This window comes from Carassius auratus, chromosome 5 (genome assembly GCF_003368295.1).
Source record: "Carassius auratus strain Wakin chromosome 5, ASM336829v1, whole genome shotgun sequence".
Taxonomy (NCBI): Eukaryota; Metazoa; Chordata; class Actinopteri; order Cypriniformes; family Cyprinidae; genus Carassius; species Carassius auratus.
This window is the reverse complement of record NC_039247.1, coordinates 26,627,404-26,644,490: the sequence shown is the minus strand read 5'-3', so window position 1 is coordinate 26,644,490 and position 17,087 is coordinate 26,627,404. Positions and strand designations below refer to the sequence as shown.

At 40.2% G+C, this 17,087-nt stretch overlaps 2 protein-coding genes across 6 annotated transcripts in view; one reads left to right on the top strand and one right to left on the bottom strand.

Moving 5' to 3' along the window:
* LOC113084081 (serine/threonine-protein kinase PAK 3) overlaps window positions 1–17,087 on the top strand; it is a 302,344-nt gene that overhangs the window by 14,367 nt on the left and 270,890 nt on the right. The window lies entirely within an intron of this gene.
* Window positions 5,282–7,705, bottom strand: LOC113084131 (uncharacterized). The gene is made up of 2 exons (XM_026254783.1): window positions 7,103–7,705; window positions 5,282–6,558 (listed from the first exon to the last, which is right to left on the bottom strand). The coding sequence occupies exons 1-2, from the start codon at window positions 7,523–7,525 to the stop codon at window positions 5,491–5,493; spliced, it is 1,491 nt and encodes a 496-aa protein (XP_026110568.1). The 5' UTR covers window positions 7,526–7,705; the 3' UTR covers window positions 5,282–5,490.

Sequence of the window (17,087 nt, the reverse complement as noted above, 5' to 3'; positions counted from 1 at the left end):
CGGACCTCCTCCCCACTGTTTGCTCCGGAGCGACCTCCTCTAGTCCCCCGGAACACCACTAGGCGAGAGCCCTCAAAGCCACCTTTCTCCCGCTTGCTGGCTGAGGAAAAAGTGGCAGCAGACATACCGCTGGATCCTTGGTGGATGGAGTCCTTCTGTGACGGTTGGGTTTAGGAAAACACAAGGAGAGGGTAGGATCCAATAGCAAGGTATGGGTTTTATTAAACAGAAGGGTAAATACAAAATAAACAGTCTTGAGAGACAAACAAAACCAAAAAGGGAACCGGATGAAAACGGGAACTCGGAGGAAGTAGAAGGTAGGGGAAGTCTCGGGAGACGAGAGCATAAGAAACACATAGGGTAAGGACTCCATACAGATGACAGAGAAAGACAGTTATACATAGGGAGACTAATGACAGAGGATTGTCAGCACCTGTGCGATTCTAATTGGAGTGCAATTACTGTGAAGACAGAACCAGACTAGAGGAATTAAAGTGCCTATGGTGAAGTGCCTAAGGAGAAGTGAGCTCACTAGGAAACATCCAGGAAAACCGAGACTTACAGCGTGACAGAACCTGACACCGAGTAATTCTGAGACTCCAGGAAAGTGACAGTTCTGTAAAATGTTGGCGCTGGAGACTAAATGCTCCCTGATAGTTTCACACCTAATTCACTTAACACACACACAAACACACACACACACACACACACACACACACACATTACCCACAGTGACAGAGGGACAGAGTGACATCAGATGTATGATAGTTTTTTAATTTTCTATCATCCATGTAGTGTTGTATAGTCATGAAACTATGCATATTTCCTCAGAATGACTTGTCTTCTATGTGTACATTTTTTTTTTTTTGAAGTGTTTAGAAGCTGCACTTAAAAAAATAAAAGACATTTACTGGTTACTTTTTTACTGTTATTTCAAAAAATCACCACGACAAAACCATTCAAGCTATTCAAAATTCATCCGCACCTGTTCTGTAAGATACATTCTTTAAACAGTGGTAAAAGAGGATGTGGTGCTGAACCTTCAAGAGTCACTCAAAACGTATCTGTCCATAAAGCCTATAAAGAATTATTCTTAATATATGGTTCACAATACTTCAGCTTGTTATTCTAATTAAGTGAGGGTCATTTTATCAGTAAAATACATACAATTCATATTACTTTTCTTTGAAAGATTTCTATAAATGATTTAAATCATACTTGTTTCTACAATAATTATTTAAAAGTAATCCTATAGCTCCATCTGGTGGCCATTATTGGTACTAAGAATTGCAAGCTTGATTTATATGTTATGATAGTTTTAATTTTATGCTGGCTCTTGAAAATGATAAAGCTATGAAACTTACTGTGCTTCCTTCAAATGATGACTTCTACGTATATAAAAAATTATGAAGAGTTGGAATTAAAAATTTTAAAGATATAGTAAAATAACTATTGTATTTTTTTATGTTACTTTTATAAATCGCTATGGCCACACCATTTAAGGTATCCTAAACCCATTCGAAATTTAACATCTTCAGTATATGGCTTCATGTTGAAAAAGTGTGGTGTGAACTACTTGTGTCTTCTTGGAGGAGAATGAATTCATTTACAGGCTGAGTTTATCATAAATCCACAATAACATTTCTGAGTTCTGTATCAATCTGTGTTGTTGTTTGTTTATTTTAATTTTTTTATTTTTCATAGGAAGATAACTGACCCTTTACTCTCCTTTTTAATAAATGTGCTTATAAACCAAGAACAAGCTATTTATAGCTGTATTTATAAACTGCTTACTACTGACTATTAATATTGGGACAAGGCTTTATAAAGCATGAACTGACTATTTACTAATGGGTGCAGTTATTATAAAGTGTTATCAATGCATTTGCTAATGTTAACAAATTTGACATTATTTTACAGTGTTATCAAATCCCTTAAATGATTTGTAAGTGTTTTGTAATGATTTTATTTTTATAACTATAAGGCATAAACTATGAAATTATACAAAATGTATAAAAAAGTACAACAGTTATTCTTTTCCAATGTTTTTTATTTATTTATTTAATTTTTTTTTTTTTTTTTTTGGATTTACATTTAAAAACATTAGCCTACGGCAATCATTCTAAACAGCTTGAATAAAACCTGTTAATATTTATTATAGACCACTGTAACTGTGTATAATCTAACAAACAAGTTTATTATGAAAATAAAAGTGTGTACACCAGATAAATTGGACGATAAAGAAATTGCTAACAATAGTATAATAGAGCATGTTTTAGGTTTTTAGGCGTTTAGATGCAGAAATGGACAAATCAAATGTAAAATAAAATGTAATTGATTTAATTAAATATAGATTAAGTCTCGTTAGAGCAAAATAATAAATAAATACGTACACACATTAAAAAAGCAGCCAAGATGAATGAGTTTAATTTTTTATATAGATTAAAATTGAAGACAGAAGCAGCTGGTATATGCGGTCATGTTCACGTGGCTGTTTTCGTTTATATTAGCCAAGCTATTATGTATTTTGAAATAATCTTGTCCGTGATGTGTTCGTTCTTACGACGAAAGGCAGAAACCTGCAGCTCAAGAGATATATGTTATTCTGCCAGTCGCGCTTTCAAATAGTCTTGCGCACATAAACGGGTCACAAACACCTGTATTTAGCTCGTGTTGTGTTATAATGGGTGTATTGTGTGCATTTATGGCAATAATTTATTTTAAAAAGCTCTTAAACAAGAATAAATTCGTTTGTTTTGAACTTGTGACACTGTGCGCGCTGATCGGAGGCAGTGATTTCAGATAGGCAGCCGCAAATATTTCATTTTCACACAAACAGTTCAAAAACATCTTAATTTAGCTCTTGGTGTTTTCTAATTGGTGAATTGTGTGATATCGCTGCAATACTTTATTTTTAATAGCTATAGACGAGTTTCCTATGTGGAATAGGCGGGCCGCCATTATCCTTTCACTCTGCCAACGTCTTCCGGTTGTGTCTGCCGATAATTTCCGGTTAGCGAGTTAGCGTCTTTTACTGTCTTTGGTTCGCGTGCAGAAAAAGTTATTTATGGATGGTGTTACACGCCGACACGGCTCCGGGACATATTGTGCTGTTCGCGGTTGCAACAACTCGTGGCGATTGCTGAATGTTTGGTCGGAAGGAGAATGTTTCCACCATAAACCATCTACAAGGCGCCAATGTGGATGTGCTCCCCCGTATGCGTTGTATGAGAAACCAAAAACAGATGTTGAATCTCGGAAGTGGCTAGCGGCTTTTAAGTTGAAGAATCTGCCCAAAAGACTGTTTGTTTGTTCTTATCACTTCATTGATAAAAAGCCCACAGAGGAAAACCCTTTCCCGGAACTTTGGTTGGGATACGAGCGACCTCCCCAGCAAAAGAGACGTAAACTCGACAGAAACGCAAGTGACACGCAATCGGATGGTAAGTGTATCTTGATATTTTTCATAAGTTCGACTGTTAATATATGTGTCTCTGTCCTGTGTTAGTTAGACTGGTATATACATTTATAGTTGATGCTGTTTGTCTTTTAGAAGTGTGCATCGAGCCGAAGTTTAAAGATGCTGCAACACAATGGGAGGACCTAACAAAAACTGACCACAGCTACGCGGCAAAGTTGGACCACGTGAACAAATCGACGCAGACTGGGGGTCAGACTGTGGCTGATGATATGCTCCTGGATGATGATATCTCGCTGCTGTACACAGGACTGCGTCTGGTATATTTTTTTACTTTGGTGAAAACGATGTTGCCATTTAGTAAACCATCATGTAGTATTCCTGTTGTTGACCAAATACTGATGACCCTCATGAAACTTAAACTGAACCTTGTGTTAGGGGATGTGGCAAAGCGCTTTAAAGTGTCTAAAGGTGAAGTAAGTAAGGTGATTGCTCACTGGATTGATACATTGGGTGAGCAGCTTGAATCCATGGTTGCCTGGCTGCCAAGAAGTGTTATACGTGCTAACATGCCACCATCCTTTAGAAAGAACCACCCCCAGACCACTTGCATCATCGATTGTGCTGAAACGGCTATTCAGAGAGCATCAAACCTTAACTGTAGGAGTGCCACTTTCAGTCATTACAAGGGAACCAATACTGCCAAATATCTTGTTGCTGTGTCACCTCATGGGCTGATAATGTTTATATCAGAGGCCTATGCTGGTAAAAGCAGTGACAAGTTTATCACTATGAACAGTGGGTTTCTGGAGGCCCTAAGGCCTGGTGATGAGGTAATGGCTGACAGGGGTTTCACGATTCGAGATGTACTACATGAAAGGAAGGTGAAATTGAATATTCCTGCCTTTACCCACAAGCGTGGTCAATTGACCAATGAGGAGGTAACGAGCACTAGACGAGTGGCCAATGTCCGTATTCATGTGGAGAGGGCAATCTGAAGACTTAAAGTCTTCAAAATTCTGTCCCAAACTGTCCCCATCTCCATGACCCCGCGGTTGGACAAGATTCTTACCATATGTGCTGCTTTAGCAAACATGAGGTCCAGACTCATCCGACTGCCACATGAGGTTTAGGTCCCTATGAAAAGTAAAACCTGGTTTACCTGCAGTTTTTTTTTTTTTTTTTGTACATATTCCTTTTTTATTTTATATGTATATATATATATATATATATATATATATATATATATATATATATATATATATATATATATATATATACTTTTAGCTAGAAAAACCTGTGTAAATGTATTGTTCCCTTTCTGGTGTTGTGATTATTGATAAGACAAAACAAAGTTTTAACTAAGAAAAACTTGTGAGTGCTATTCTTTTTCACATGAGGTTTAAGTCCCTATGAAAATCAAAACCTGGGTTACCTGCAGTTGTTTTGCTTTTTGTAAAATTGTACATATTCCTTTATTTTATGTATATATATAAATATAAATAATTTCAGCTAGAAAAACCTGTGTACATTTATTGTTATTGTTCCCTTTCTGGTGTTGTGATTTTTGATAAGACAAAACAGAGTTTTAACTAAGAAAAACATGTGAGTGCTATTCTTTTTCTTGTATTGTAAATATTGACACATGACAATAAACAAATTGATTTGAGAAGAAATGAATTAATTTTTATTGATCCTATTCCATAACAAAGGGACAATTTCATTAACTCCTTAATGGATGATTTTTTTTAATAATTAAATAAAACAAAGTAAATACAGGAAAAAAATCTCACAATATCACAAAAAGAAAAAGACTGGAATAAATATTTAATACATAAAATTAATAAAGAAATAAGTGACTGATATAAAAATAAATAAGAGTAAGTAAAAGAAAATAAATCAGTTTGATAAAAATAAATAAAAGCTAGAAAGGATTTGTCACAAATTTGTGACAACAGGGGACAAGGGGTTAAAAAATGAATGACTAATCACCCAAGTAAACATAAACAGGTCATGCTGATTTTACAACATCCATATATCTGGAACACAACTCCAGCCTTCCATCATCGAAGTCATCGACAACTTTTGGCAACATGTGGGTGAAATAGAAGGAGTGTAGCCTTGAGATATGTCCCCCCAAAGGTTTGGTCGTAGAGCACGTTGAGCTGCAGACATTCAGTGTTACTCCAAATCACCAACAAGGCTTGCCGTAGCCCTGTGCAGTGCATGCCCAGTTGCACCTGCATGTAATATCCCTTTGGCCCATTGAAGGACAGATGGAATTCCCCTGTGGGCATACGTTTGATCTCACTGCTTTTAGCAGCAAGTGCTTCAGTAAGGGACTGGTTTTTGACTAAGACAGAGCACTTGATCTCCAGTAGTGTGTCTCTGTTCATGACACCATCCGGACTCGCAGCAAGCCATGGCTCACTCGGGCAAACCACCAAACCTTTCACATCGATGTCATGACCTTGGTCTTGCAGGTATTGCCTGGCGTGCTCTTCACCCTCTGCTCCTTGCCGGGTTGCTGCGTTACCTTGAAAGGTAGGATGGAGGTGTTCAGACAAGAATTTGTCTGGTGCTGTGGTAGCCTGAACTGGCACATTCTTGGCTGTGCTTGCTGTTATCCGTACCCGTCGCATGTCATGCCACAGTTGTTCCCTGCTCTGTTCTTTTGTGTGCTGCTCAATGTACATAAATTGGGTTGTGGTCATGTCAATGTATGTGGTGTAGAATGCCCTACATTTCTCACATTCCAGTTGTGTGTTGTGATCACCATGATGTAGGGGCAGTGGAGCTTTTGATGTCTCGGCAGACTGAGCAGGGAGGCTGGTGTTAAAAGTGAGCTGCATTAGTCCACTGCCAGGTGCAGTGAAAAGTGCCGCTATTGGTGTGGAGGGACAGTAATTTTTCCATTCTTCCAGTGTCTCATGGACTTTTACCTTGCGACTAGGTGTAGAAACTATGCTGGAGGAGGATGCCTGTAATGCTGGTTGGTATAGGTTATTTCTGCTGTGTCTTCGGAAAGACACATCTCTGATTTTTTGCTGCCCAGTATTGCTTTTTGTCCCGGCATTCCAGCAATTCTGCACATCAGTGCAGGCAAGCCCTGTCTTCCCTTGCCTCACAGCATTTTCTACCTGCAGACAGATAGAAACAAAATCACACACTTTTTAAATAATGGTTTGAGCATCACAGCACAATTATTTTAGAGAAAACATTTTGTAAATCAAAATAACATTAACATCAATGTTTGACCCCTTTATGCCTGAGTATATTTAGACTTATATAAAAAAAATCTGGAAAAATATGAAAAGAATAATAAAAGAAAATACCCGCTGCATTTCTGGGTTTTTAATTCAACATAATCAAACAATTTATGTTAAAAAAAACTCAACAGATGTTTACTTCATCCCAAGTACAAGCAATAAACAGTTTTTATGGTTAATATTTTACCTTTACCTTTGTTAGATCACATTTAAGAATTGCAACCTTGTGCGGGAATGGCAGGGGTAGTTCACACTCTCTCACACAATCTCTCTCTCACATGTATACGCACACACACACACACACACACACACACACACCCACATTTGTATTACTCGTCGTGTTCTGTTATAGATTAACACACGGATAATGTTACATACAAACATCTTAATACAAGCATAAGATGGGCTAACGTACCTTCCAAAGCACGGCGGCTGAATGGCTACAGGAACGTCCTGGTCCGGCGATACAGGTACAGCCTGCAGTCTCCACATCTCTCGTCTTGGTAACTAAAACCCAGGCGTTATGCGATGAATTGTTAACGGACTGGCTTGGTTGAACATCGGCCTTTAGGTAAATTAAACTGCCCATATCGTGTAAAAGTACACAGCCCACTTTGTCTGAATGGAGATACCGAAACGCCTCAGAGCTTTTCAGGTTATTAATTGCATTCCCATCCACCGCCATGGAATCAATAAAATAAGAAAAGATCTTGGATGTTGTTATGCTGGGCCATATCGACATGTTGTCCGCCCATGATGTTACCTTACTTGGATGTGGAATGGTCAAAACACAATTTTTAACAAGCTTTTCGGTCGAATGTTGCCATTCCAACGCCATTTTTGCACCAATACTCAGCCCGCGCCGGAAATTCTTGGCAGAAACAGGAAGTAAACCGGAAGTGGCCGGGAAACTTGTCTATAAAACAAGAATAAACTTGTTTTTTCTGAGCTCATCATTCCACATGCTCTTGCTCAGAGCGGTTATTCATCTCTCGTGTTTCTCATGTATCACTGACCACACATCAATTATTAATGAGCCCTGACCAAATAATAATCATATATGTTGGTTTAGCTTGTCAGTGTGAATTAAATCGAAGTATTTATTTGTATTTTAACCGAGTCTCCTCCCTTTTTTAGTCCGGGAATTGCACCTAGGGGCGCATTTTCTCTCAAAAAATTATGAAGAGTTGGAATGAAAATCTTTAAAGATATAGTAAAATAAATGTTGTATTTTTTTATGTTACTTTAATAAATCGCTATGGCCACACCATTTAAGGTATCCTAAACCCATTCGCAATTTAACATCTTCAGTATATTGGCTTCATGTTAAAAAAGTTTGGTGTGAACTTCTTGTGTCTTCTTGGAGGAGTATGAATTCATTTACAGGCTGATTTTATCATAAATCCACATAGATCTACATGTGTACCGAGTTTCGTGTGTCTACGTGCAAGTATGTCTGATATATGGCCCTCAGTATTCCAAGGGGTGCTGTAGAGCCCCTGTGCCACGCCCGTGTATCTGTCTCTGCCCAGCCCTAATGGCTGCAGGTTCCAAGGTGTGTGCCAATTTTCAAGAGTTTTCGAGCATGTTAAGGACCCCAAAAGCCCCCGTAACGTTGGAAAAAAAAAATAAGAATAATAAAAAATAATCCTAAGGAAAACAATAGGGCTCTCGCCCTCCAGGCTTGAGCCCTAATAATAATAATAATAATAAAAAAAATAATCTCTTTTAAATGTCTTTTAAAACAGGTTTATTATAGGCCTATAGCCTAAATAAAATTGTTACACTTCAGTAACACTTTATCAATTGTACGCACCAACTTTCAAAAACAACCTGTTCAATACGAATAATGTTTCTTCTCATTGTTTTTTCACGGGCCACAAGAGAAACAATAAAGGAATAAATTAAAACTTTTATATATACCACATATTGGGAGATTCGTCTCTCGACGTCTCTGAGAGAATATGCACTGTTAATGTGTGCGTCATGAGATAGCACACGTACGTCTACAAGATGTCTGTTAAAGATCTCTTAAAGGGGGGGTGAAATGCTCGTTTTCACTCAATATCCTGTTAATCTTGGGTACCTATAGAGTAGTACTGCATCCTTCATAACTCCAAAAAGTCTTTAGTTTTATTATATTCATAAGAGAAAGATAGTCTGTACCGATTTTTCCCGGAAAAACACGACCGGCTGGAGGCGTGACGTGTGGGCGGAGCTAAAGAATCACGAGCGCCAGTAGGCTTTTGCGTTGAGAGCATGTGGAAGCTGTAACATTACCGTGAGGGAAAAACCATCACCCAAAACAAACCATGGCTTACAGTCAGATTCAGCCATTTATTTATGATCCAGAATCAGATCCCAAGGCTGAAACTGAACGAGAGCAGCAGCAGCAGCAATGACTCGCTCCGAGCGGGGCTCGAACCCAGGTCTCCGGCATGGGAGGGGACGCACTAACAAGGAGGCAGAGATATTTTAAGCAGTTTTACTCACCGCCTGCAGTTCCAACACATGATCGTGACCCTTTTTTGTTGGGATTGAATAAAATACACAAGCTAAAATACACAAAATGACTCGAAAAAAGATTTGTTCATTTTGCTGTACGAGATTCAAAAGTCAGAGTCGGTAAAATGATCCGAACTTCCCATCACTATTGTGCACGTGCTATTCCCTTAACAACCCACTAAAACATAGGTGAAAAAAGATTCCCTTACATTGTTTTACAGTGGCTAATAATCTAATTTATAATATGACAGACTTGCCCTGCACATGTTGGAATTCACTGTATTTTAATTTTTGAATTGGTTCCAATTATATTTCAAGCAATAAAAAACCATCATGGTGAACAGTGCGCATCTGAAGTGTCCCTGCAGGAAATAATGCATTATTTATCGCCTATAAGATATCGGCTAAATTCTCTTATCAGTTCAATAACGATAACAGAAAAATATACATTTATCGACCAATATCGATATGAAAATCTCCTGAAAGTTGTAATGATAGGACTAATGAATAAATGGTTCACAGGAGTTCACTTTACATTAAGGTTCACTTTCACAACTTATTGATGTTTATGACTCACCTCATTAATAAATGTTTCGCAAGTTCCAGTTGTGGTTTGGCTGGCGAAAGCCATTTTTGTCTAAGCTCCATTAATCCTCTGAATAATTTTGTAATAAATGAATCCGAAATTCAATGTTTAACCTTTTAAAGTTGTTCAGAAGTAAGTTAGACCACAACATCGCCACAACAAATAAAAAAAAAAGACAGCAAACTACGTGGAAAAACTGACGTTCTAGGCAAGGTCTCGGGCAATGCCAAGGGGAAGCTGAGGGCAACTGTTAGCGCAAATTCTCCTTGGACTCAAGACATCATGGACACCATAACAGCCCTTAATGCTTAATTTAACCAAACATTTTAAATGTTCATTGAAACATTTACTGAGCTATGATTTACACCAGGGGTGCTCAACCCTGCTCCTGGCGATCGACTGTCCCGAAAAGTTTGGCTCCAACCCTAATCAAACACACCTGCCTTTAATTTTTACGTGAGTCTGAAGACCTTAATTAGTTGCTTCAGGTGTGTTTGATTAGGATTGGAGCTAAACTTTGCAGGACAGTCGATCGCCAGGAGCAGGGTTGAGCACCCCTGATTTACACTCACAAACCATGGCGGAAAAAGACAATCGAAGAGGCCACTACTGTCACGCTGTCTGGTCTCTGTTTCCCTGGGTGTCCACTAGTGGTCTCACCTCCCCTTAGGCACTACAATTCCCATAAAGCCTTGTCCCTTCATCACAGTAATTGCACTCCTGTTAATTGCACTCAGGTGTCTTCACTTGTTAGTCATTATCCTCCCTATATTAACCAGTCTTTTCCTGTTTGTCTTCATGGAGTCTGTAGCAAAGTTTGTGGGTTGGAAGGAAGAGGACAAAGGGGTCGGCTGGACTGCTGACAGGTTTATTATTAACAAAAAAGAACTAAAAAGTTACAAACACCCAAACGGTGACTCTTATTCTGACACTTCAACAGTAGTTTCGCTTTACTCCTTCCGGTTTCTGTTTCCTGCTTGGGTCAGCAGTCCGTCTCTCTCTCGCTTGCTTCCGTCTCTCCTGGCGTTTTATACTCTGTCCACGCCAATTACTGCAACAAGAAACAGGTGATGATAATTTTTGCCCAAACCACTCACTTACCGCTGGTCTCCTGATTCTCTCTCCTGCTGCAGACTTCGCTAAACCACGCCCCCCCTGCCACATTCCCCCACCACCCGACTCAGGCCGGGGAGCCATGCCTAGTCGATCAAGCAACTCGTCAACCCGCGGCATTGGATACACGTTGAATTTCGACCCAGCATTCACCTTGCGGTAATCTACACAGAACCGGACTGAGCTGTCCGTTTTCGGAACTAAATCTATCGGCCTCGCCCAGTTACTATTAGATTCTTCTATTACCCCCATGTCAAGCATAGCGCCTAATTCAGCCTGAACTACTTTTTTCTTGTGCTCAGGTAAACGATACGGCCGGCTGCGAACTACCACGCCCTGCTCGGTCTTGATATGGTGTTGAATGAGGTTAGTACGGCCCGGCGAGAAGATGTCGGCAAACTCTGCCTGCAATTTCGTTAAATCAGTGGGTTGGGACGGCGAGAGGTGGTCTCCACCTGGAGCCAGGGCGAGGGATTGTGGTTTGATATTCGCCTCTGGCCCGAGATCATAGATCATCCTCTCTGCCAACCACCGTTGCCAACATCACTGATTCCGCCTCATTCCATTTTTTAAGGAGGTTGAGGTGGTATATCTGATGGGACCCATTCCTATCGGACCGTATTACCTCATAATCAAGATCTCTGACCTTGCCCTGAGATGGTCCCTCCTCCCAAGTTTCTCTCAGTACGTTGAGCACCCCCAGGGGCTGGCGTCCATAGAGAAGCTCGAAGGGGGAAAACCCCATGGAGGCTTGCGGGACCTCTCGCACAGCGAATACCAAGGGCTCTAGCCACCTATCCCAATTTTTGGCGTCTTCGTGGACGAACTTACGGATCATGGATTTAAGTGTGCGATTAAATCGCTCAACCATGCCATCGGTTTGTGGGTGATAGACGCTAGTTCGAATCGATTTAATGCCCAACAATCCGTACAGTTCGTGTAGCGTACGTGACATAAACGCCGTGCCCTGATCGGTGAGGATTTCTTTTGGAACCCCCACCCGGGAGATAAGACGAAACAGGGCATCCGCAACACTTTTAGCGGAAATGTTGTGGAGGGCCACCGCTTCAGGATATCGTGTTGCATAATTAACTATGACTAATGCAAAGCGATGTCCTCGTGCGGGTAGCTCTAATGGCCCGATGAGGTCCATACCAATTCTCTGGGGTCCATACCAATTTGAAGGGGACCTGCATTAAGGGAAAAGGGCGCAAAGGCACTTTTGGGGCGGCCGGTGGGTTTACCAACTGCCATTCTGGACAAGACGCGCACCACCTGCGCAGGTTGTCATGAATGCCCGGCCAAAAGAAACAGGCCATGAGGCGATTTAGTGTTGCTGCCTGTCCCAAATGGCCCGCCATAGGATTAGAATGAGCCGCATGGAAAAGCATTTCCCTGCGGCCCTTTGGAATTAACAATTGGGTTGTATTCAATTTTATCCGAGCATCTTGGGTCACTCGATACAACCGGTCTTTTAAAATGGCAAAATACGGATAGGAGAGCGGGAGGGCAGGTTGGAGAGACTGGCCATCGATGGCGCGGACCTGTTGAAACGCATATTTTAGTGTCTTATCCTGAGACTGCTCCAGGGGAAAGTCATCACGCTCCGAGAGAATCAGTCTCCCGATTTCGTTCGGTTCCCCTGAAGCAGAACCCAGCGGTCCTGGCTCAGTTTCCCCCACCTGTACCCGCGCAGTCTCCTTCTGCTCAGTTAATTAACATAAACATAAAGAACAGTTTTTGCGCAGAGATGCGCACACAAATCAATAAAATCACTTGGGGTGTGCACAGATATTATTATTATAATATTCGTTCGGCTCTAATTATTCGATAAATAAAAATGATATTCGAATTTCGACATATTTTTGCTTGCCACAAAGAAAAGAAAAAAGGGAAAAAAGTCCACAATAAAACCTAATTCGGTCACTTTCTGTGATTCTCCACAGCATATTTGAAGATGTATGAAAGCAAAAAAATAATTAATGAATCAATAAGAACTGCGGTCTTCTACAGTACTTCAAATATGCCGTGGAGAATCACAGAAAGTGACCGCATTCAAGAACATTGTTCCGGCATCTCTCAAGCAACGAATAAACACCGCTAACTTGGAGAATGCAGTGAAAACTCCTCTTCTCGCATCTGCCCTAGACCCTCAGCCCAAAGATCTCAGGTTTCTCGATGAAAACATGAGAGAAGTAAGAAAAAAAACTTTTTGGAACATTATCAGAACATTTTCCTTGATGCGAGACGAGTGGTGCGTCACCAACGATGAAGAGGATGCAATGCCCACTCGTAGGAAAAGATCTTCTTCTTCTCCAGTTCCTCAGCGATGATTACAGAGAGTCCAGCCGAGACGAGTGGGAACAGTTCTTGCTGGAGCCATGTATTCCACCAGATGAGGATCCCATTCAGTGGTGAAACGAAAACACGAAGCGCTTCACAAAACGTATTCACTTAGCACACCATTATTTGTGAGTCCCGCCAAGGTCTGTGCATCCAGAGCGCGTTTTCTCCGCGGCCGACTAAGGAGCCGACTTTCCCCCGATCATGTTTACATGCCCATGTTTCTTAACAAGAACATGTAAAACAATATTAAAAAAAAAGCAAAAAAGATTTGCTGACAGTTTCAAAGTTAAGTGTAAGCTACATTCTGTAAAATGGCATAATTCCTGCAGGCTGCTATACGTTTTTTCTTTGTTCATTTTTTTTTTTTTTTTTTGCTTTTAATCTGTAGGCTACTTTTGTTTGCTTGCTTTGTTAAAGGTGCCATATGCAGAAATTGAGGTAAAAATATCCATAACATGACGTACACGCATCAAAAGAATGAGAAGAAATAAGGGCGATGATGTCATTAAAAAAATGTCAAGTTATAGTGCTGCAGAGATATTAACCTTAATTAGCATTAGCATTACTAGCCCCGGCCCGACAGGTGTTGTAATACCAGTTTCGGCCGTGGGAGCCGGTATGCGGGCAACATAACCACCAGCCAACCTACAATACACGAATAACTCGCAGGGCTTGTGGGCGTGTACTTGAACCTGATGTCAATCATATGGAAAGTACAGCCCACTACTTTCAGTTCAGAGATGAGAGCGGAAGGATAGCTGAAGCCCTTGGCAAGAGACCAACACCCGCTACAGGGATACAAGCGCTCGGAATCACAAATCAAATGTTGTTTTCGGGAAGTTATAACATAGAAATGTATCGAAGGCTGTTCGATAAACGTGCTAATGTTAGCGATGGCTAACCGTAGCTGCATTTGATAATTAGCTAGCTATAACTTAACGTTACCCATTTTATTATATAAGGCTGTGCATGTCTTTACTCATGTACATCTCATCAGTAAAGACGCTCCTGTAATTAGGAGTATATCTCCAGCACGTGTGTTCAGATCAGGATTGCCAGGTTTTCACAACAAATCCTGCCCTGTTGCTTCTCAAAACTAGCCCAATCTCGCTTCCAGAAGGTTCCCCGCTAAAACATTGCTTCCCGGGGTTAAAATATAGGTTTTTTAGCAGAGTTGCCTTGGTATAATTCGCATTTTAGGGGCTAAATATCACTTTATTTGTATTGGGGTCGCTGTGACCAGCGGACATGAAAAACAACCACCACAGACTTGGCAACACTGGTTGGCATTTACTACACAGAGCCGTAATTCACTGACAATCTACACAACATCGATGTTAAAATCGCAGGCGATTCTTTGTCGATTTTGAAAGCGATTTTGTGATAGTTGTCGGTAGACTTTAAGGCTCTGTGTAGTAACTGCCGCTCCACCTGAACCAGTGTTGCCAAGTCTGCGGTTGTTTTTCATGTCCGCGGTTTGAAGCAATCCCAATACCAATAACGTGATATTTAGCCCCTAAAATGCTAATTTTACCAGGGAAACCCTTCCCCAAAATTTATATTTTAACCCCGGGAAGCAAGTTTTATCGGGGAACCACCCGGAAACACTAGTTTTGGACTAGTTTTAAGAAGCAACTGGGCAGGATTTGTTGTGAAAACCTGGCAACCCTGATCTGAATGCACATGCTGGAGATATAATTCTAATTACAGGAGCGTCTTTACTGATGAGAGGTGCATGGAAATCGCATTCGATTTTTTGCACAGCCCTATGTATCATAACTAACCTGCTCTGTCTAGTCTGTTGGTCTCCGTGTCCTCTTTGCTTCGTGGTTTTTCTGTGCGTGAAAAAATTGATGTGTGGCGTGAAAGCGTGTGAAAAGAGTCAATTGCGTGTGTCTCACGGTGAATGCTTGAGAGTTGGCACATTAGTTCTCAAGCAGAATAAAGGACAGGTTGATTATTGCTGTTTAGCGTTTGTATTAATCTATGATGTGTCCCTGTTTGCCTACAGGGACATAAAAAAATTAATTAAAAGTGATACGTGGACCAAGGTGTCTGAGATTGTTCATTTTAAGTAAAGGATCCTAATATTTCGTCCACAACAATATTTAATGAGGTTAACTTATAACTCCTTGTGGTTAGTCTGCACGAGATCAATAAGCTTGTATGCTTTGCGGCAGCTTTAAATACAAAATAAGCATTCGATCTACGTTAGAGCGTCTGAGCGCTCACAAATCTTTCTGCAGCGTCGTGAGCAGAGCGGCAAGAGCGATTTTTGACGCTCTCGACGCCGGCGGTGTGAACGCACAGTTAGGGTTCGGATATGGCTGTAGTGTTGTTGTGAAAGTAGGGGCGGAGCATAGAGACTATGCCGTTTCTCGTTTGTTACTCTAGAGTAGACCAATTCACTTTATTGAGGCATACTGCCCCCATCTGGTATGGAATGTGGAGTATGACTTGATTTTTTTTGCCAAACATTACAGATGGCACCTTTAAAGTTTTTCAGCTACAAAACACAATGTGTAATGTTCAAGCTTATTGTGTGTAAGCTTGTTCCAAAATGACAGAAACAATAGCCTAAATGTTGCTGAAAAATAACGTCTGTCTCATTAAACTTAATTTAAATAAACGAATATTCGAATATTCGTTTTTTGTGAGCTCAAAATTATTCGAATGTGATATTTGCGGAAAAACGGCCATCCATAAAAATCACACTGCACGAACAACTTTTAATACAAAGAGAAGCTTATAAAAAAGAGCGAATAGACCCACAACACTCAACCAGAGTTGAATTAAAAAAAAAAAAAAAAAAAAAAAAAATATATATATATATATATATATATATATATATATATATATATATATATATATATATATATATATATATAATAAAAAAAAAATATTGAAAAGCAATATGTTTAAATAAAAACAACTTATTTCCAGTCTTCTTTCCAAAATAGTTTTTTAATGAAAACCAAATAAAAATACCCGAATCCATTAAATAAATAAAAAATAAACAGTGTCAATAGGAACGAATGGCAAGTGGCATACAATCTAGTCTAGATTTTTCGCCAGGGCACGTTGTGGACCGACAACTTTACCTGCGGTGCTGAAAACCTGCTTCGATGGTGTGCTTGTGGCACAGACGCACAGGTACTTTCGTGCCACTCGCGACATCAGGGGAAAACACCAGTCAGCATTTTTCCATGAATGAAGTGGGTCCTCGTCTCCTTGAGTAACTGGCTCTAAACAGTAGGCTGTTATTTCAGCTCCGATTCGGTCCTCTATGTTGCCATGTTGCCATTGCATCGGCTTTTTTTTTTTTTTGCAGCATATTCCCAGAGTCATCTTTTTTCGTGAGGGCACAATTTGCAAATAGCCTCGTCCTTATTTACCACCTCTCCCTTCTCGTTCGTTCGAAACCCGAAATACTGGCAAACTGCAGAATTTATGTTCTTTTTTTTGAGACCAGGTCACTCGGTGCGCAGCTCGCCATCTTTTCCCCTTCTCTCTCTTTCTCCTCGTCTCGTTGTCACGCTATGACAACCACGCATACACATTTTTAGGCATTAAATAAATTATATTTAATATTTAATCCTTGTCTCCTATATAAATGCATTGTTTTTTGTTTGTTTGTTTTTTTTATTAACGGTATGACGGTATTGGAACTGACTATTTTTAGATCCCGCGGTATACCATATTACCGTATTACCGCCCAAGCCTACTCCACACTATGCTTTTGTCCCCGTAATTGAATTATAATTGGGACAACCGGATACTCCACCACATCCCCGTGTACACACCGTACCTTAACCACGCGGCTTGTATCCAATGCCCCTGGTTGAATCAG